Consider the following 21509-nt stretch of genomic DNA (forward strand, 5'->3'; position numbering starts at 1 on the left):
TTGGTGGCCGGGATGCTGATACTGACATGGCAGGAGAAGCTGCGATGGCTGTGCATCCCATGACTACCACAGACCCTGCAGCAGCTGGCCTCACAGGAACAAGTCCCATGTGGAGGGAAAACCTGGTTCACTACCACAGCAGGTGCAAGGGTCTATCCAGGGCCCCAAGGAGGCAGTGTCTGGCAGTGATTATGCGCATAGGTAGGCTACACACATGCATGAGAACAAAGAAGGCGACAAGCGCATGGGTTCGCGTCTGGAGAGATCAACAGTGCATGCGCAGATGGATGGCGATTGTAACTTTCTACCTGCGCTTGAGCATGAAATGCAACCACATGATGAAATTCAGACATCCTTGCACTTAGCATCTATTTAACATCTATTTTAACTTAGCATCTATTTATCCAGCAAAAGACTGCTGGATACAGTGTATCACTCCTTCAGGACTGTTCCTGACACAGCTCTGCATACAGGGGTCAGCTCTGTGTTTGTTTGGCGCCCTGACTCTTTTGTCCTCTTGCCTGCGTTCAAGATTAAAAACCCTTTAATTTTCTTATATCCATCTAGTTGTTTGTTTGGTCTGTTCGGTTGATGTCTGTTCTCTGTGTGTATCTGTTAGCGCCTTGATGCCTATGGGTTTTGGCGCTCAATAAATAAACATAACATAAATTAACATAACATAACAAGACGGGACTTCTGGATCCTATTTATTTTACTTGGGATATTGGCTGATTTTGACTTTGTTCCTGTAGACAGTTGCAACAGTTGGCTCTGCTAGGCGTTATCACCACACCATGGAGAGATCACAGCAGCATTCTAATTTAAAAAGTTCATAATTAATGAAAATCTTTTGCTGCTTTAGTAGCTATTTGTTATTTTGATAATCTTAAACTTATGTCAGTTAAGCAATGTCAGTTCCTATCTTGTTATTAGGGATAAAGATCATGTAGTGCCACTTCCTGTTTATTCATGAAGCTCAACGGTTAAGTGACATCACTTCCTGCAATGTCATTGAACATGTGAGGTCACTTCCACTGCCCTAGGCATTTTGAAGAATCGATGTCCCTGAGTTTGTTGTTAGATGTCGGCAAAAACCTGTGGCACTTTAACACACCATCATATTGACCTTTTAGACAGTTACTTTCTGGGTCCAAGCAATATTATTGCAGATTAGAAAATCCCAGAGGCTGAAGACTGAACCCGAGTATCTTCGGGCTCTTGGCTGAACTCTCCGACACCTCAGTTTTAAAGCTGAAGGCCACGGCAACAGATGTTTCTTTGGGCCTAGTTACAAGTATTGGGTTCTCCATTTTCTACTACAAAACATGAAAAAGGCCCACCACCCACCTGACACAGACTGCCCTGCTTCTCTCCACAGCAGACTTAAGGAGAGCTGTAGTCCTCGTCCTGCCACTTCCCCAACCACAGAGCACGTATTGCAATGCTGGCACGCAAACCTATGCAATTATTGGCGTCGAATAATGTGTGTGACTTCAGTGCTAGAGCTGCAGTCTAATGCACCACTCCCTCATAGCCTCAGTTGTCAGAGGGACACCTCTACAGCCTGATCCTGCCATATAGGTTTGACCAGAGAGGGGGCTCTGCTTGTATTTTCATAACCTGCAGAATTACTGACCCAGCCAATCGAATAGATTGTTCACCTGCCGTATACCAGGGAAATTAGGACATGTGCAGCCTGGTTTACAGCTCTGCATTCTATGGAATGAGACTATATATGCTGCAGAAGTTGAGATGGTCTCTTTTCCTAGAGTCCTGAACATCCCAGATCTGTGAAGCTTGATAAACAGTAATACAGTCAAATGAGGCTGAAAGATGTCTAGAAGAGGCATTGCTTGGATGTTTAAGGACAGCTAGCCTGAGAGAGTGCTTTGTTGTCCAAAGCCTATGTCTCTGATAGCTCTAAAGAGGGGCAGCACTCTTGTGAAGGGCCTATGTCTGTGGCACCTCTGAGGATATTGGTATTAAACGGTTATAGGTCAAATGTTAGAATCAACATGATCGAATGACAAAAGGGTCGAGTCAAAATGACCAAAATAAAGGGTCGAATATTGTTTTCTTTTTTTGGGGGGGGGTCCTCCCCCCAATCCCCTGATTTTGGTAGAAAAACACCTTTTTTTACCTATAATAAAGCAAAAAAATATATATATACATTTTAAAAAAAAATGTCAACCCTTTTGTTTTTGGTCGTTTTGACTCGACCCTTTTGTCATTCGACCATTTTGATTCGAACATTTGACAGGACACCATATTAAACACCATTGTACAATGTATGTATGGCATTTGCAAAGTGAAAACCTAGCTGGGAAGCAACAGATTGCTGTACAAAGGGGATGCACCCAGAGGTGATACAGGGAGGTTGCAGGAGTAGGAGAGAAGATGGGATAGGTAGGGTGCACAGAAGGTGGAGCTGTAGAGTGTCTTGTTGAGATGTTCCTTAAGCAGAATGGTCCTCTGGTCCTTCCTGAAGTGCAGGATGAAGGGGACCCGTCTTATCTGCATTGGTAACTTGCTCCAGAGACATGGTGCTTACCAAGAAAAGACTGGTTTCCTGTTGTTCCCCTCTTGCAGTTCTTTGTTTCCTGCTTGCCAATGCTGTGGCTTCTACTGGTGTGCTGGCCTTTAGACAGGACAAGTAGAGTGGTGTTTTGGTTGTGACTACTTGTGAGTGATGCAGTCAGTCTGGAACTTGATGCATGCTTGAAAGTGTAACCAACATCTCTCTTGAGGATTTCGTGGTTGGAGGATTGTAGCTGTAATATGGTTGTGTTTTCTTAGTCCTGTGATGAGGCCTATGGCAGCGTGCTGGGTAGCTTTCAAAGGGGCCAAAGTGGCAGCTAGGACTCCTGTGAGTAGGGTATTTACATTCTCCAGGTGGAAGATGGTCAGGCCTAGGACAGCTATTCTGAAACTCTGGGCAGTTATGAAACGGAAATGGGTCTTGACTTTGGGGAGTAGTGCAAACTGGTACCATGCTGCTTGGGTCTACTTGACGATATGTGTTTTGAACGAGAGGTCATCGTTAATAGAAAAGCAGAAAGATTTTAGACTGGGCGAGAGTTGAGTAGTGAATCCATCGATCAGCATGTTGGTCAGCCATTTCTGGACTTGCACATGTTTGGTGGGGTTTGCTGGGACAATTAATTAAATTTTTGTAGGGTTGAGCTTCAAGTAGGTGGTTGACATGCAAGCTTGCATGAGGGGGAGACAGTGCTTGGATGGTGCTGATGCAATTGATCTGCAGGTAAAGCTTTGTGTCATCTGTATATTGGTATATCTTGATGTTGGTGTTGTTGACAAGTTCCCTCAGTAATTTTCCCGGTCTTCCTAGATATGTTGCAAGCCGGTCTGGGCAGGATGTCTGTGATGTGTTTCGAGGTGTCAATGTGTTACCTTGTCTTGTGCCTCTAATCAGTGGCAAAGCTGTTAATGCTGTTGCATTTGACAGTGGATTGTGTTATTGCAGGGCCTGGCAAATGACGTATGCAGTGCTCCATGGTATGGAGGATTGTTCTGCTCTTGCTGGATGCTTCCATGATAGTTGTTATCTAGTAGTTTGTTTTGGGTGTGGTGAGTGTCCCTGGTGGTGTTCAGATCGTTCTCAGATTGGTGAAGTCTTCTAATTGGTCAGATTTTCTCCACTCCCTGTCATTTGTGGATGTCATACTTGCTGTTGATGGGTTCCGTTGTGCACAAAGGTGTGTAGGGCTTATGTGTAGTAAGCTGAAGTTTCAGTGGTGTATGGGTGTTGTTGGTCTCAGTGTCTGTGTGGTGGAGTGCGCTGAGCTGGGTGTCTACATTCACCATGGAGTCAGACATGGAGGCCAGAGTGGTGAGGTTTCTTTCTAATGTGTCCAAGGGGAAGTTCTTGAAAGAGTGGTGGGATGTCTTGGTCGGTTTGGGTTGGCCTCAGTGCGGTGAGGTATGTGATGGAGTAGGATTGGTATGGCTGTGAGGTCTGTTCAGTCCAAAAATAAAAAGTACCTTAGCTGTGGGTAATCTAGAGATTGCTGACAACAGAATGTATTTCCTTTCTGGAGAGGGGTATTCAGATCATGATTCTAGCAGAAATCTCAATTGTGATTGGCTGTTGGTCTTTTAGCTACTCACATTAAGGCGAAGGTATTCTGTCCACTGCCCAATCACCTTATAACCAGGGGCTGAGGAGTTGGTAAGCTGATACTGAAAGATGTCATAGCGTCCAGGGGCATCTCCATTTTCATTGAACATGACGGGGGTCCCAGCGCTGCCTAGGGTATGGAAGGGAGAGGGTGGGCAGAGAAGGGGAGGAGAGACAAGCACAGGTAGAAATCAAACATATATTTAAAGATAATTAAACCAGTGCTTATACATATATATATCACTAACAAAAAACATTGTTAAAGGGACGTTATGGTTAAGTTGCACTACTACAAACCTATCCCCTTTACTGAAAAAACTATGCTAAAAGAAGGGTCTGGTTACAGTGGTCTACTAAAAACCTATCAACTTCAATGCAAACACGTTGGTGAAGGGACGTTATGCTTCAGTTGCCCTAAGAACAACCTAGCAACTTCAGTGCAAAAACGTTTGTTACAGGAACGTTACAGCTACTTTGCACTAACCACAACCTATCCATGCTATGCTTACAAGTAAAAGCGAAAAACCCCAGAAATTCGCCAGTTATGGTAAGCTAAGCAACCATAGCTCGCTCCACCACTGTGCACTGCTAAGACTAACACCCATGACATCAAAGATGACATTACAAAGTGAAGCTTGAAGTGAACCATCCTGGCAAAGAGATGTTTTATTAATATGAAGGATAATCTTGTTCTTACTCCAGGAGAAGTTGGAACCATGTATTTCTTTTTTAATCCAAAAGTTGTGACATTATCCTGACAAAGACATTTGTTGTTGCATATGGAAAGAAAACCAATGTGAGGCAATTCTTATTCCAGGAGGAGTTGGAACTTCTAATTTCTGGAGATACATTATTGAAGCAATGGAACTTTATAAAAAAAACCTTGAAACTAATTTGGAGCTTTGTGTTAAAAATGATTTCCTTGTTTCCTTTGAACTGTGGAGAAAACTCGCTGCTATACTGTTAAGTCTGTCATGAGTGCATTATAAATATCCAAAATCAATCAACCCAATTCAATCAAAACCCTTGTTCAGATCTGGGGAAGGGAAATTCACCCAGGTAACAAGAAGAGACTTTGAATATATTGTGAATCAAATCATATGTTATATTAGGACCTCAACCCAACCTTCTTCTCTTTGATAGGCTCCTCCCTCACCTCTCTAATCTTACCTCCCCCTCCAGCCAGGCTCACTTGCCCAGTGTGTCTTCCTCCTCCTCTACACAGGCCCCCTTGCCCACTACACCTTCCGATATCTGGGCGTTGCCCTTCTGTCCCGGCACCCTTGTTGGCCTCAACTCCTGCTCCATCCACTTCTATCTCTCTGGCCCTCTTGCCACCATCAGGGGGGACCACTGTCCCATGCACCCCCCTGCGGAAGACCTTTAAGGATGTCAAGCTACTCCAAATTGCCACCCTTAACACTCGCTCTGCTGTTAAACATGCATCTGATATCTGCAACCTCCTCGAATTTATGAATCTTGATGTGCTCGGCATCACTGAAACATGGTTCAAGAACAGCTCTGTCACAAGCTTTGACACTCTCCTACCTGAAGGCTACAAAATCCTTTCTGTGCCCAGGCTGAAGAAGGCAGGTGGTGGAGTAGCACTGATCTTTCTTGAATGAATACCTGTGTCTCTTATCCCTATTCAGACCTACTCCTCCTTCGAGTGCTTAGTCTGCAGGCTCTCACTCTCTCCTAAATTCTCTCTCCTCATGGCCACCTTCTATCGGCCTCCTGGACCGCTCGCTGTCTTCCTCTCGTAATGGGCTGACCTAGCCTCTTCTCTGCTCTCCTCCTCCTCTCATCTCCTCCGGCTGGGTGACCTCAACATCCACCTTGACTCTCATGACTTGTCTGGACCTTTCTGCAACCTATGTAAATCCTTCTCCCTCTCTATTCTACCCTCTGGTCCCACACATACCACGGGCCACACGTTGGATGCTCTCATCTCCATTGATATCCCACTCTCTATCCCTCTCACTACCTCTATCTCTTGGAGAGACCATTCTCTTCTGTCAATTAATCTGAAGCGCTCCTCTCCTCTGGCAGCAACTCACCCGGCACAGCCACACGGCTTCAAGATCACCAGACCCATGAAAAAAGTGACAGTGGCTGCCTTTGCCTCCACCTACTCTCCTCCTCGCTTTCCTGCGGCTGACTCCTACCTTGACACAGCCCTCACTGACCTTAATCTCTCTATCACCAATAGTCTTGATATTCTTGCCCCTGTCATGAGGGTCCGACTGAAGCCTTCCAAAAAGTGAAACTCTTGGTACAACTCCTACCTAGCTGCCCTTAAACGCAAGTGCAGGGCAGCTGAGCGGAAATGGATTTCGTCTGGTGGACCATCTGACAAACTGGCCTGCAGCCTCCGGCAAAGGCAATATCGACTCAGCATCCACTCTAAGAAAAGAGTCTTTATTCCAGCCCGCATCTCTGTGCCACCAAACAACACGGCCAAACTGCAAAGTCTGCAAGGAACCGGTCAATCCTACAGCAGCCTCGTCCTCTGTCACTCCCACCCAGGAACTCTGCTCGGCCCTGGCAGCACACTTCACCACAAAAACCCAAGGCATCCTCTCCTCCCTTCCCCACACACCACAGCATACACCAGCATCTGTGCCTCCCTGGGCCCCACCTCCACATCCACTCTGCTCTCTCTCTCCTGTCACACCCGATGAGGTCTCCAGACAAGTCCAGTCTATGAAGGCCTCTTCCAAGCAAGTTGACCCCGGCCCCTTGAAACCATAAAGGACAACATTGACTCCCTCGCACCACCCTTGGCCGACCAATGCAACCTCTCCTTCTCCACAGGAGTTTTCCCAACTGCACTCAAACATTCCCTTGTGCACCCTCTTCTCAAGAAACCCTCTGCTGACCCTTCCAGTCGGTCAAACTACCACCCAATCTCTATCACTCCTTTCCTGCGCAAACTCCTGGAGAAGCTAGCTATCTCTCAGCTAAACCTCCATACGGAATCAATAAGTTGTTTCCACGACCATCAGTCTGGCTTTAGAGCATCCAGAGGCACGGAAACTGCTCTTCTGAACACCTGTGAAGACCTGCTCTCAAATCTTGACACTAACACTCCCTTTGTCCTCATTCTCCTTGATCTCTCCCCCACCTTTGACACGGTTAACCGCAACATCCTGATCTCACGGCTTTGTTACACCTTGGGAATCACAGGTCAGGCTCTGGCTTGGTTAATGTCTTTTCTCTCTGACTACCCATCCCATATCGAACTTGGTGCCTTTCTCTCGACTATCACCCTCGCAACCTGCGGTGTTCCCCAGGGTTCTAACCTATCCTCCTGGTTCTTCAATAACTACATGGCTGCCCTAATACGTGTGATTGCCACTTTCACCTCTAATTTCCAGTGTTATGCAGATAACACACAACTATCTTTCAGGCTACCCTCAGCCGCCTCCTCCTCACTCAAACCTGACTGTCTGTCCGCTATTCCGTCATGGTGTGCTGCAAACGACCTTTGTCTCAATGCCAGTAAAACTGAGATTGTTCGCATTAGGACACCTGCTCCCCCTTTCCCCCTCTCGCTCTGGCCAGCCACCCTTGGCCCTTCACCTGTGGGGCCAAAAACCTTGGGGTCATCTTCAACTCCACTCTCTCCTTCTCCTCTCACATTTCTGACATTTCCAAAAAATTCAACTATCAACTACACCTCCTTAGAGGCATTCTACCCTTTCTCACTTTCCCTCAGTGGCTCGCTGTCTCCAGATCCCTAGTTCTCTCCAGGCTGACCTACTGCAACAGCCTCTTCATCAACCTCCCTGTTTCCGCCCTGCGCCCTCTGCAACTCATCCAGAACAGAACCACAAGACTTATGCTTGGCATCAAGCCCAGGGACCGCATCTCTCCGGTGCTGAAATCCCTTCATTGGTTCCCTGTGGCTGCAGTAATCAAATTTAAGACCCTCTGCATTGTCCACAAGGCTTTCTGGGGCCTGGGACCTACTTACCTTCAATGCTGCCTTCCTAAATACTGTTGCTCTCGAGCCCTCTACCTCCAACCTTCTGCGAGTGAGCCGGTTCTCCAAGAAGAGATTTGGATGGAGAACCCTTTCCTCAGCAGATGCCTCCCTATGGAACAGCCTCCCTGCCACCCTCCGTCTTGAGCCTGAAATTCTCAAGTTTCAGAAACTCCTGGAGACCTCCTCTTCTCCTCTTCATTCTCTTTCACCCTAACCTGCTAACCTAGCTCTCTGCTCTTCCTTCTCTCCCTCCTTCCACACAGCTTATTGACTGACCGCCTGGTGTACCTCAGAGTCTCACAGGTCCCAGGCAGCCCTTCCAGTCCCTCTGCACTTGCCGCAAGGCCCTGCACTGCACTCCACTTGTAATAAAAACCATGAGAGCTTCTCGAACCGCATTTCCCCATTCTCTACTGATGCACTTGCTCCCCTGCCCCTCCCTGCCCTCCCGCACTTGCAGAATCTGTATACAGCCCTGCCTGAAGATCATCTGTCTGTTCTCCCTTGTTTTCACTGCTTAATGTGCACTTGGAAAAACCGCAGAATCGCCGGCAGGCCTATTTGCTGTATCTAAACTGTTAAATGTTTCATATTCACCAAATCTGCCTGTGCAGACCGTTATCGACTCTGAGGGCTCTGAGCGACTGTTGTTTTTTTCCCTGTGCTCCCTCCCTCCTTGTGCGCTTTGAAACACTTGCCTGTGTATAGGCGCTACATAAATAAACATTACCATACCATACCATTACCATTGTTGAATAGAATTGCCATACATTTCCCTATTGTTTTATTTGTTGTAAAAGTGTGAGGGTCAGATATTATTTTGTTACAGTGTTTCCTTTAGTTTACTTTAGACAGGCAAATCGTCATCAAGGTAGGGATAGTGAGGTGTTTATCCAACCTTTTCCTTTAATAAAATGCCTAAAGTGGAAAACACTTTACAAAGTTTTCCACCTCACATTTCTGACCCCTTAAATAGGGTGTTAGAGGTGGGATCCACTTAAGATCATAGGATTTCCTCATGAAAATAATAATTTGATCTGTAGAGGCAAATGTTAAACCACAGGATACTATCTTCCAAATCAAACAGAGAATAGTCACCCACACCGTATTTTCCACTGACCAGCAAAAACATCTTTTCTGCCAAAGACCATTATCTAATATTAAAAAGGTATCAGACTATAATTTTAAATCTTATAGTAAACTTACATTAACCTTCATGCATAGACCTAAAATGTCCTTTTTCAGCTCCCCAAAATGTGCTGATGACACTGAGACTGAAGTAAGCGAAATTGAAGTTGAAACACCCATTGACGTAGGGACCAGATCAGAATCAGATACCAGTGAGGAATATCGTACACCTCGTGATGTTTCAGAAGGAAAAGGGGGAACATAAATGAGAAGATACCAGGGTTCTAAAGTCCCCTCAAGTAGTATGTTTCTCATGTGGTCAAGCCGGACATCTGGCACGACCTTGTCGATCTAATAAGAAAGAATGATATATGAGAGGAGATGATGGAGAGGAAGAAGAGGAGGAGGAAGGGGTGGATAATCAAGACTAGAAAACCTGAATCACTTGTTTCTGGGGAATCGAGATTTTAAAACCCAGGATACTGCCCTAGTGAACATAATCCTAGTTCAACCTCTAATAGACTCGGGTAGTAAACAAACAGCTATTAGACCAAATTTAATTTCCCTGAAAAATCTTAAGAAAGCCCAACCAATTAAAGTCACATGTGTACATGGAGACAAAGACGGTTTATAGTCATAAAGTCGAATGTCATAATGTCGAAAGTCAAAATGTCTAAAAAATAAAGTCGAAAAGAAATGTCGAATTTCTTTTTTTGGTTGCTTTTTGTTCGAAATGGGGGGGGTTCCTCCCCAACCCCCCTTTTTTGTAATTTATTTTTTGTTTTACCCCTTTTTTTACCCCTGGAACCCAAAACTAACATATAAATAAAAAAATAAAAAATTCAATTTTTTTTTCTGAGATTATGTTTTAGACATTTTTGTAATTTGACATAATGTTTTCGACATTATGACTGCACACTGACAAAGACATCTATCCTAGAACCCCAGTTAATATTGGGACTCAGTGAAATAGTGCAAGAATGAATGCCACAATTATTCTAGGATTGCCCAAAGAAATTATTATTGGTACTGATTTCCCAAATTTGTAAAGGTTACATCAAAATGTAGATAAACCCTTGTATTCCTCTTATTCTCCTCAGAATTCTTGGATTCAAGAAGAGTTAGATATAGATGACCCAGTATGGAACTGGAAAGCTTGTGCGATGAATAGAGGGAGGAAGTGAGCTGACAGTTAAGGGATGTAGAAGAAGGAAGGTGGAGAGATGGGCAGGTTCTTGTTAAGTTGGTCAAATCAGTTGTTGCAATGGTTGAGGTGGATATGGAGAACAGTGATGCTTCCACAGGTACAGGTGCAGGGTTTGAGCAGGGAGGATGAAAGACGGCACCCTATGGTAGTGCTGATTATGCTTATGTGCCTATAGAAAGGTCAGAGGATGTGGTAAATGGAGTAGATGATGAAGAAGGAGAGGAATGGGATGTTGAGCAGGGAGAGCAGGGCGTAGTCACCCTAACTCCCGCTTGAGTAGCAGCGATAGAGAGCACACCATAGAGTCATAGGACACACCACGGTACACGCATAGCTGTAGCAAGCAGTAGGGGAGAGATGGGGGAAGCCCCAGTAAAAACAGGTGTCACTCAGTTTCTGCTGCTCCAGAATGGTCTTGCAAGGGCGTATGTTGACCTGTGTTCTCACATGGACCAGAATAACCTGATGAAGACACTCCGGGGGAGCGGTCAGATGAGCTTTGGAGGTGATCAGGGTATTTGGGAGTTTAGTTGGATACAAAGGCCCATGTTGGAGCAGCTTTTAACCCCTTAAGTGCAAAGGGCGTGTATGCTCGTCCTTTTTGCATAGACTTGCAGGGCGCAGGTATGTTGGGGACTTGCGAATTATGTATCCCAATACGACTGATATAAATTCAATTTTAGCCAAAACAATGAAATTGGATGATAATCCTGCCAAACACATCCAGGTAATTCAGGAAATGTGGAGGTCAGAAACGGGAGACGCGTGGGACAGGAATATGGTGAATTTTGAACACATGCTGAAGAAGGGACTTCCCAAAGAAGTCCAGCACGATTTAGATAAAGTGGCAGCGATGGAGGCCACCAGTTGGCCAGAGATTCCAGCACATATTGTGCATTTTTACAAAAGAAGACAAGATAAAAGAAGGGAGAGTATAGAACAGGCAACAAAAAGCAGAGGCTAAGCTTGTTCAGAAGAAATTGGCAAAGATTTCTTTGGAAGGGGCAATAATTACGAACTCTATGGAAGGACAGCCAGTGCGATTGGGACAGGGTGAATCGGGTATGATACAGAGGTGGATGGACAGGTATGGTCCTGGTCCAAGACAGATGAGAGGGTTTCTGAGGTGTATGGGAGGATTTCCATGAGGAAGTGGGTCATAACACAGGTTCAGAGGAATGGGTTCCCGGTTCAATGGGCCAAAGAGAAACAACTATAGAGGATTATGGGATTCAGTGTTGGTTGTGCATGAGGTTGGGACACGTGTCACAGGATTGTTGAGACAGGCCACAGTTTTTTAACATGGGAGCTCAGCAGATGCAATCCCCGACCCTGCAATATGCCTCAGGCGCTGTGAAATTGCAGCAGGCATGCGTTGAACAGAACCCAGTGACTGGCTCTTCACAGATCTATGGAATCCCACTAACCATGCCAGCACAAGCACTGGTACAGACATGGGAGAAAAATCCTTTACCCCAAGGTACGGTTACTCATTGCACTGGAGCTAGTGTTTTGGAGGGAGTCCTTTTTCACTTCCCGATGCTAAGATGTGCGAAGACAAGAACAGCCCACAGGGGTCTCTGATGTATCCAGTCTTGTCCATTACCACCGGAAGAGGGAGGAACCCCTATGGAGGTGTGCAGGTAGGTGACCAAAAGTTTTCAGGGTCTACAAAATCTTGTATCAAGGAAGCTGAGTTCCCCTTGTCAGACAAAAAGATGGACACACAGATACAATTTGTAAAACCTTTATTAAAGGATCAATGGGGTTGGAGAAACTCCTACTTTTCCCTATAACTTGTATGGGAGCAGTCTCGACCATCAAATAATAAACAAAACAGTCCTAATTGTGTCTGTCAAATCATAATGGCCTATACTAACAAAACCTAGTGCATGCCCTATACCTTGTACAAAATGTGAAAAAGGAGAATACGTATGCAAAGAAAAGACAGTGTTCACGTGTAAAGAATAATATGTGGCTGAGTCAGCTCTCCTCCCCACGTTGGACAGCATGGATTAAGGCGGTCCCTGTAGGCAAGATGACACACTCTGGCTCAGACTCATAACACAATAGGCAGTTCAAAACGTGGATTGAGGCCTACCTGCCCTTCCACATTAAAGTCTCTCTTAGTTGCTTCTAAAACACAGTTTGGCAAAAAGTTCACACAGTTCTTCTCTGTCGGGCCCAGACCTTTCAAAGTAAATGTTTACGTTGGTCCGTCTCTGTCGGGTTCAAACCTCTTAAAGCAAAGGTTCCCCAAACAGTTCACGTTGGCATCCCTCAGTCGTGCTTGGATCTTTCACAACAAAACAAAACACTTGCAAGGGTTCCCTTTCCCAAGCTTAATTCACCTTCTTTAGGGGTTCCCTTCCCTTAACTTATTACACCTTTGGTGTCCCTCAGTCCGCCTCGGATCGTTTCCTGATGTCGAAGACTTTCAAATGTGTTTGACTCTTTTCTACGACCTCTGCAGGACCACTTTGACTTTCCAATTTCCAATTTGCAATTCTAGGTTATGTACCACAGTGCTTCCTGGTATGGGTATTTCACTGCATTATACACCAAAGTTCAATGTTCACCTTTTTACTCTGCCCTTTTCTCAGGGTTAATTTCAATCACTTTGCTTTTAGAGTTCTTTCACTTTATCGCTACAAACGTTTCACCTTTCACAGAGACTTTTGAGTGGGCTACTTCTTTTTGCCGGTCCACTCCGCTACTCAGTATCACTGACTTTATAGCTATCGTCACTTCAAGGTTCTTTCGCGGGTCTGCCTTTCTTCTTGTCTAATCCACACACATACAGCCTTCAATTGGCGATAATATGTTGCCACTTCAATCTTTCTCCAGCACACACCGGTCTCTTGGGTCGCTTGCCAAGTCACCGGCTGTTTGCATTTGTTTCTTGTTTTTCTTGTCTTCCAGTTTACGAGTCAAGGTTAGTACCACAGGATTGGCCCCGCCTGCCCAACTCTGCCATTTACCCGAGAGGGTCGCTGGCATCCTTGAAACACAATGCAGCCTTCTGGTTTGGGATTCGGCCTTCTCCACATGTCTTCTGCAGCTTTTTTGAGGCAACAACCTCCTGCGGGGAACTCCTGCGTTTCTCCCCCTATGGCTCTCGTTCCTCAGTCCGTTGCTCTGCTCCGGTAAGTTCGCCTTTACCCCCGAAGTTCTACTCTTACTCATGTTCCACCTTGCTCAGAGTGTGTCTCTATGCTCCGCCTTTTTTTATCTGTGTGAGGAGAGCTAATTGGCATCAGGTGTATGCACTTAGAGTCAAGTGCATGACTTTTCCTCATCCAATTATCGGGACATGTCCAATGCGATGTGTAAGATTTAGTATTGTTTCTCTCAGTCACCCTCTTCCTCAGCCCAGTGTTTGTGTAGAAACGAGGGGGGAGTTGGGACATCAGAGAATCCTATGAAATAGGCGGGATCATAGGTACAGGAAAGGGAGGAATACCACGTCTCACCATTGGGGGCTCACTCCCACTCCCACTCCCCGAAGACCCCTCACCCAGGTGATCCTCCTGCACTGTTCCACCGCAGGAACTAGATCCAATAGCGATGGCTGTGTTCTGGCCACCTGGTTGACAATTCTCCAAGGACTAGCGGGTGAGACACCCTTTGGTTTCTCACACCTAGCACTCTTTTTTGAGAAATCAGCCAGGAAAAGACCTTCAGTTGCGCCCCCATGAGATGGTGATGGGGCGTGGGCTACACGCACCTCTTTCACCTGCAGGCACTGCATCAGACACACACAAGACCACAGAGAGCCTAAGAGAGGAGTTTAGGGAGTACCTTAGGGCTTTAACCAAACGTGTCAAGATTATATCTTCACTGGTTGTGTCTTCTCACCAATAGACTACATGAGAAAACGGTAGGGAAATTGACGATCAGCGGAAGCGACAGCTACTCCTGGGATACATTTGTCTCCCGGGAGGTCATCTGGACCTTTATACGCCACTGCTGAAACGAGTGGCATTTCCATGGGCTTCACCACGTGATTTATGCAACTCTGACTGCTGTGAAGATGGAGGGTAACAGGAATTGCATCCATGTTAGTGATACCCAAAGGAATACCGGTACCCCTCCACTGGCACAGGAGCAGGCACAAAATTAAGTATGCCCTAAGGATCCAACGTTCATTCTAGTGTAAAAGGTGGGTCTGAACAAAAATCTGGGACTTGAATTTCTTGGTTTAGAAAAATGAAGAATATTCAATTTTATAATCTGTGTTAAAATTAGTGTTCATATGGTTTTCGTGGTTCTCTTGTCATGTTTGAAGATGGCAACAAGTGTAAATGTAGAAGGTTCAAATTGATCTAGTTTTATAGAACTCCATATTGATCTAGTTTTATAGAACTCAAGGATGTATTGTCAAGAGAAAAAAGAAGTGTTATTAGTACCCGGCGAGGGCGCAATCAGAATGAAAGAGCCATTCTAATTGGCCTTCGCCGAATCATTACCAGGCCAGGAATCCCTCTGTCGGGATTCCACGGCCTTTGTCCCTGGCGGGGGGCGTGGCAGCCCCTCAGCCAATGAGGATGCTCGAAGCGGGGCCATCCCCGCTCCGAGCCTCCCCACAGCTGAGAGGCTGCCTTCGTCCCCCCGCCGGGGTCTCAGGTAAGGCTTTTTTTCCCCTCCCCTTTCCTCCCTCCTCCCATCTCCCTGCCCTCCCCACCCCACTTACCTTCTATCCCTTGGTCCCCGGTGTAGATAGCCCCATTCCCGCTCCGAGCCTCCACACAGCTGGACCCAGATACGTTTTTTTTTTCTTTTAGTTTCCCCTTCCCCTCCCTTCCACCCTCCCAACCACACTTACCTTCTTTTTTTTTGGGGAGCGGACGTGCTGGAAACGCTTCTGTTTCCAGCGTATCCGCTCCCGATGGCCACCATGGAAAGGGAAAACAGACTATGTTTTCCCTTTCCCGGCGGCCATTTTCTTTGTCGTCGTTTTGAAAAAAAAAGCTTTTAGTGCCCCAGTCATGCAGTTTTGTCGGGCCAGGGTACTAATAGCTATATACCCCTCATGGCGGGGGCATTACCGACTTTGGTAATGCCCTGGGGCCTTCGTTAAGGCCGTCACTTCACTCAGGCCTATAACTATGGGCCCAGGGGCATTACTTGAGTCGATAATGCCCCCGCAGCTCGGGGCATATTTCTTTAATATTGACTTTTTGGGATAATGGGGATGATGAACTGGATCCCACAACAAATGCACATGGTTTCTCAAAGGATACTGTATGGAAGAGCCATATGCGAAGGTTGGGAGAGATAGATCAGTAGGATATTGCTACATCTGCTCTATCATCCCCCATGCTTCTGGTGTCCTTAGGGTTTTTATCCCGAACAAAGTAAAAGGAGCAGATGCAATATGCCTAGTGACCTAGCACTGTGCAGGGTCTGAGGGCAGTTTAAAGGGCAATCTGTTACAGCATCTGCTTTGCCAATCAATGAAGAATGTTCAGCTGCAGATCGTAAAGAGCAGAAGAATGCCCGGTGTATACAAAGATTTCAATTGAGTTTTCAATTTTTTCTAAAAATCTCTGGGAGCAAGGGGTGAAGAGTTGCAGAGCTGGAGGAATGAGGGGATTCTCAGAAGAACGGGTTGCATGAATAAACCAAGAATGTGGGAGTGTGTGGAAAAGCTATTTGCAGCATCCGCCATGGCTCAAAGAGACAGAAAAACCTGTTAAGATACAGACACGTTCCCATTTTTCTCTATGTTTTAAGGGCATTGGCATGGTGTCCCTTGGCACAAATGGAAACTGCTGCTGCACGCTCGGCATTGCTGATCTGGCTGTATGTATGGCTGCCCTTTTGGACAATTTCTGGAGCTTGTGGATTGTATTCCTATAAACAGTTACCTCCAGCCTAGCAAGGTGTGTACAGTGTCTCTACACTCTACGTGCCAGTCCTCATCCTTCCTGAGGAACACCTGGTCCTGGCCCGTCAATGCCTGAAGCTACATCTGCACCCCTTTTGTCCCCTGTGCCCCTTGCGTCCTCTTCATCATCATATATGGACAAATCAATTACTTTGTTTGATGACGGGAAGCAGGAACTACTGCAACAAACCAAACAAATTAACTACCTTTCTGTGGCCTCATCAATAGCCTTAATGGACGTTCCTGAAAAGTACCAGCAGTTTAGTCATACAGAAACATTTTTTGCTTCTCTTCTGGCACTGGGCGTCCAAACCGCGCCAAGTGGCTCCAGGTGACCAACTATGAACTCAATGTTTAGTGCCATCAAGGAAGAGTTTACAAGCTCATGGTTACATCCTTGACCTCCTGACAGCAATGGAGGGGGGTGTATGTCAAAGGATTTGGAGTACTTATTACATATCTGTGCCAGCAATCACTCTGAGAATGGTAACTTGTCACAAACCATCAGTGCCTTACATAAGCTCAGAGTGATCATGGAAAATGAGGACGGAATTACAGATGATTTGTGGTGAGACATGCTTCTGTCCTGGGTGCTGTCTTGGATGAGCCTGGCTGTGAAGATAATTTTACCTATTTTTGTCTTTTTTCTTATTATCTTCTCTTCTTGCCAAAATCCCTTACAATGTTGCTGCTCTGCCCAGGTACCAAAAGCAGCTGCCCAAATGACTGTGACCCTGCCCAAAGCTAGAATCACCACCATTTCATTTCACATGGGTTCTCAGCCTAAAGCTGTTTCGTGACCTCCACCAAGTTGTGATGATTGTGTGGAGCAACGGGTAGATTGCGTAAATGAGTTAGGTTTGTTCAGCAGAGGAATATTGCAATTTTTGGACTGGGATGAGAAATTATTGCAGGGTTGGTCCACAAGAAGATGATTATGGTTTAAGAGTTAAAGTATTAACTAAACAGGGGAATCTTGGGGTGGTCCGGAAATGTTCCCACAATCAGGAGGGGTTTTTGTTGCATGTGCCATATTCGTGACTGGGATGGAAGCAAACTGGGCGCGATGTTCCAATTTCAAATATATCCAGTATAGTTAAATGTGAATGGGATATGTAACTTAATGTTACTTCTTGGTTAAATTGATTAAATTGGTTAAATTGATACATATTAGCTGTGCACACGCTTAAAATGACAAATGCTAAAACCCCCAAATGACATATAAACACGATTCAGACATAATGTGCTATGCAGTGCCCAGAAGCGGGCAATGAGGAGGTTTTATAATGTGCATGCAAGAAAAAGGGCCTATCCTGAAGAATCCACTGTAAAGGAAAGATAGTATTTATTAACCATGCATGCATACTAAGAAAACATACAAAGGAGATGTATGAATCTACATTTAGTGGATTTTTATAAACAGATTAAACAAGGCAGTCAGGGTTGACTTTGAGAAACTGGCTCTGCTGAGTTTTAGAGGCCAGAGGATGGGTAAATAAGTAACTTCGACCTCAGTGATGGTCAGCCCAGCTGAAGGAGCCGGCCGTGTTTTTTTGTAGTCTGATAAGTATTGCAGAAAGCAGATGTAATCTCTTGAATGCGGGCAAGCTTGACAGAAGGTTTTTGCTATTTGTTCTGAGAAGCAATAAAACATGGGATGAAGTGATGTGTGAAACTGAAGTGATTGAAACCCAGGAGTTTCAATTGTATTTTCAGATCTGCTGTGCATGATGAAATGGCAGTTATTTAGATTAGAATGTTTCACTGGAGCTAGGAAACTTGGGCAGGTGAGATAGCTATGGGTGGTTCAAAGAAAACCTGTTAGCTCAGCCTCCTTCATATCGCGTGAAGTATCTATGTGGACCATGTGCAATTATGTTTAAGGTAAAAGAGCTTAGGTCAGTTGTTGCTAGTAATGAATTATGTGTACACAGAAATGTTTAACTGGTTGATGATGGCATGACCTACCACAAACAAATCCTAAAAGGAGGTGTGTTCTACAAATGAGCTGAAGATAGTAGTTCAGATAACGGAAACCAATGAGAATGTAGGAACTTGAAAAAGATGGGATTTCTTTGAAGAGGCTTTGTCCAATCACATGTGGGGTGTATTGTGATAAAATATATGGGAGTGTGTTAACTGTTGCAAAAATGTATGCATTTGTGTCAACTGATGTGGTTCAGTGAGACTGGGTTAGTTTGACTCCACTGCGTCATCTAGCAAATCCCCGGACGATTGAACAATAAAGTGAGGTGTGCACATTCCAGGACTCTGACAACCATACAATAATGCTTAGGATGGAAGACAGGGTTGCTTACAATGTGCTTCTGTCAAGGGCTTTCCCACATACAGACTAATACAAAGGATGGTGTGCAAAATGGGGCCGCGCTCTCCAGAGCTCTGATATGAATCCAATTAGGTGGTAGAATGATGTGCACATTTGGAGTATGCTACCCTCTAGGGCACAGAACATACAAAATAATGCACAAGGTAGTACACATAGATACACGCAGCATAGTGTTTAGGAAGGTGCACCCAAGATGCACCTATTTGCACGTTCAATTTCCAATGAAAATGTCATACAAAGAAACACAAAAACAACTGCACATAAATAGTGACCCAATGAATGCCCTCTTCACAGTGTAACTTGCAATGATATCAAAGTGCACAGTGCGTGGCTTAAACATAGGAAAGGGAAAAGCTGCGCACACTGAAGTTGTTTTAAGACCGAGGGCTCCAAATAATGCAAAGGGTATTGCCGACATTTTGGAATTTGCCAGTGTGTAGGGCTCTGACACACATAAAGCCATGTACACGTCGATTTATGCGTCACTCACCGTTGAAATTGACGCCCCGGATGTAGTGCAGAAGCTGCCTTCCGTTCATGGGGTCCATCTTATCGCAGACACCCATGGTACCCGGGCACAGGTCATTGTGCATGTTATGCAGGGCATGAGCCATGGCATAGACAGCATCGATTACGAACTGCACCTTGCCCTCCTGCTCATACTGCGAGTCCTTGCCGATGCGCTCTTCACCTGCAGACAGAGGGCGCGATAGAAAGGAGTTCAGGTCATGGTCAGTCAGACGTCATTCCACCTGCTAAGCCCCATTCACTTTCCTGTGACACTCAGCACCTGAGCTTAACCCATAGATATTCCAGCGACCTGCACCCCCTCATCGTCCCTGTTACAACCCCATTTGCATGAAATGCTAATGGCATACAGTGGACCACCAAGGATAGCGCATGGTGGTCGAAGTGTCCGAAAAGAAGTAGTGGAACTATGTTCCCTGCTGGCCTGTCCCGACTCCCCACAAACCCCTTCACCACGCCCCTTCCCACGCACAATGCAAAACCCCAAACACACACACACACCTGCTGTTTAAGGGAATGTCTGAAGTGCAAGTTTCAACTTCTTCCTACACCTTCATTTTAAAACTAAACCATTCTGGAAAGGTTTCTTTTTCAAATAAAAGTATACGAACAGTAAAACATTTTTTTTTTTTTAAGTAGAAGAGCACCGCTCCCAACCACTCCCGCCCAGTTTGACCACTGGCAGTGGGGTCCCCTGCATGCCATTTTAATCATTCTCAAGGAGGAGGGGAAAAGGAAACAGTGAGGTGAGGTGAACTCACTTTTACTCTTTCATGTTCCTCTCTGTCTTGTGAAAAAGTAGACACGGCCTGCAAATTACTCTTTGCAGGCGGCATTTATTAATGAATCCTATGGAATCTCCCTGGCCTGTGGTATGTGCAAAACCAAGGCTGATTCCATAGGAACATGCCATGCGGGCCTACAATGAAACGCACTGACAAGAAGCAGGAGGAATGCATGGCGGAGACCTTTCTCCGCTCCGTGCCCCTCCTTCGTATTGTCTCTGCGGGGAATATTGGGGCAGAGCAAAAGTTGGAGGTGTAAAAATATTATGCCCCATAGGTATGCTGCCTTTCCTGCTATGCCCCACAGCAAATGAGGTTGCTAGGAACCTACAACCTTAGAAACATGCTCTCGGGTAGAGAAAACAGACACCCTCATTTTCTATGTGGCAGAGCGGGGAATTGAAGGATAAATGCGAGGCGTAATGCAGTGCAAAGACCAGTAGTGGCCAACCAGAACAACAAGAAGCCATGTCAGGCATAGGAAGATTCTACCTGGCAAGGCAACATTGCCAATGGCCATTTCATTTTATATATGGCTCAATCGGGAAGTAAAACAACAACAAAAATGTCTGTACAATGGTGGCAGTGTGGCGGGCATGTACAGAGCACTATCCTTGGGCCTTGGCATGCTTCGGGCATCTTCACTGATCCTCATCAAATGCTAAGTGAAGAAACCTAGGCAATGAGTGGCCCTATTATTGAAAGGCTTCTACTGCACAGAGTGGCAGCTGCGGGGCAACACCAGTGCAAAGGTCTCCCTTCCAATATACCTTTCACATTCAATTGGACATGCTCCATCAGGTACCTACTTTCAGGTTTGCCCCCATAGGCTTTCTTTTTGCCAACCACATTCTCCAAGGAGGCCACCTTTCCAAAGGTTTCATTGGCCAAAAAAGACTATGACAGAACCTACATCAACACTGCCTGCGTGAAGGGCTTCATTTAAGCATGCGCCCATAATGAGTTCCTCTCTCTGGCAGTATGTCTACTTCTCTCCTGGGGCTATAACCTTTATCCCTCGCTGCTCTAACATGTAGGAAACCAAAGACCCATTCTACTTCTCATTTGGTAGTATGGAGCTGTTGTCCTCTCCGTATCAGCATAGAGCCTATTACATTTTGTTTTGGCCTCCTTCAAATGTTAAGCTCTTCAAGATGGCCCTGTTGAAGTGGCAACATCATACCTGTAGCTACTGGGATGGGTTGAATCATCCTAGGAAAACCTTGGGCCTCATTAGAGTTTTGCCGGTCTGGAGAAATTGCCAGAAAATTGCCTGTAGTTAAGCCACCAGCAATTTTTCCAGACTGGCAAAATACAATTTTGCTGGTGGGGTCACTGATTTACATCCAGCCAAGAGCAGTCGCTACCTGCAAATACATTCTGGCAATCCCCCCCCTATGGGACTCCATGGAAGGGTGACTTACCGCAATTGCCGGAACCTAGAATATCCCGGTAATACCGAGATATCAGGCACCACTAACGGTAGGGGCAGTTT

At 45.6% G+C, this 21509-nt stretch overlaps 1 protein-coding gene across 5 annotated transcripts in view; it reads right to left on the bottom strand.

Annotated features, from left to right (window-relative positions):
• Positions 1-21509, bottom strand: part of LOC138569486 (metabotropic glutamate receptor 8-like) — a 647717-nt gene that overhangs the window by 207976 nt on the left and 418232 nt on the right. For all 5 annotated transcript variants that reach the window (XR_011303249.1, XM_069647490.1, XM_069647494.1 and 2 more), the window contains exons 7-8: positions 19192-19392; positions 4129-4268 (exon numbers count right to left, since the gene is read on the bottom strand). Coding sequence is in view for 4 of the 5 variants with exons in the window: in XM_069647490.1 (XP_069503591.1) it covers positions 4129-4268; positions 19192-19392 (341 nt within the window). In the remaining variant the exon portion in view is untranslated. The remainder of the gene's footprint in view (positions 1-4128; positions 4269-19191; positions 19393-21509) is intronic.

This window comes from Ambystoma mexicanum, chromosome 2q, assembly GCF_040938575.1.
Source record: "Ambystoma mexicanum isolate Mex_15411 chromosome 2q, UKY_AmexF1_1, whole genome shotgun sequence".
In the NCBI taxonomy this organism is placed as follows: domain Eukaryota; kingdom Metazoa; phylum Chordata; class Amphibia; order Caudata; family Ambystomatidae; genus Ambystoma; species Ambystoma mexicanum.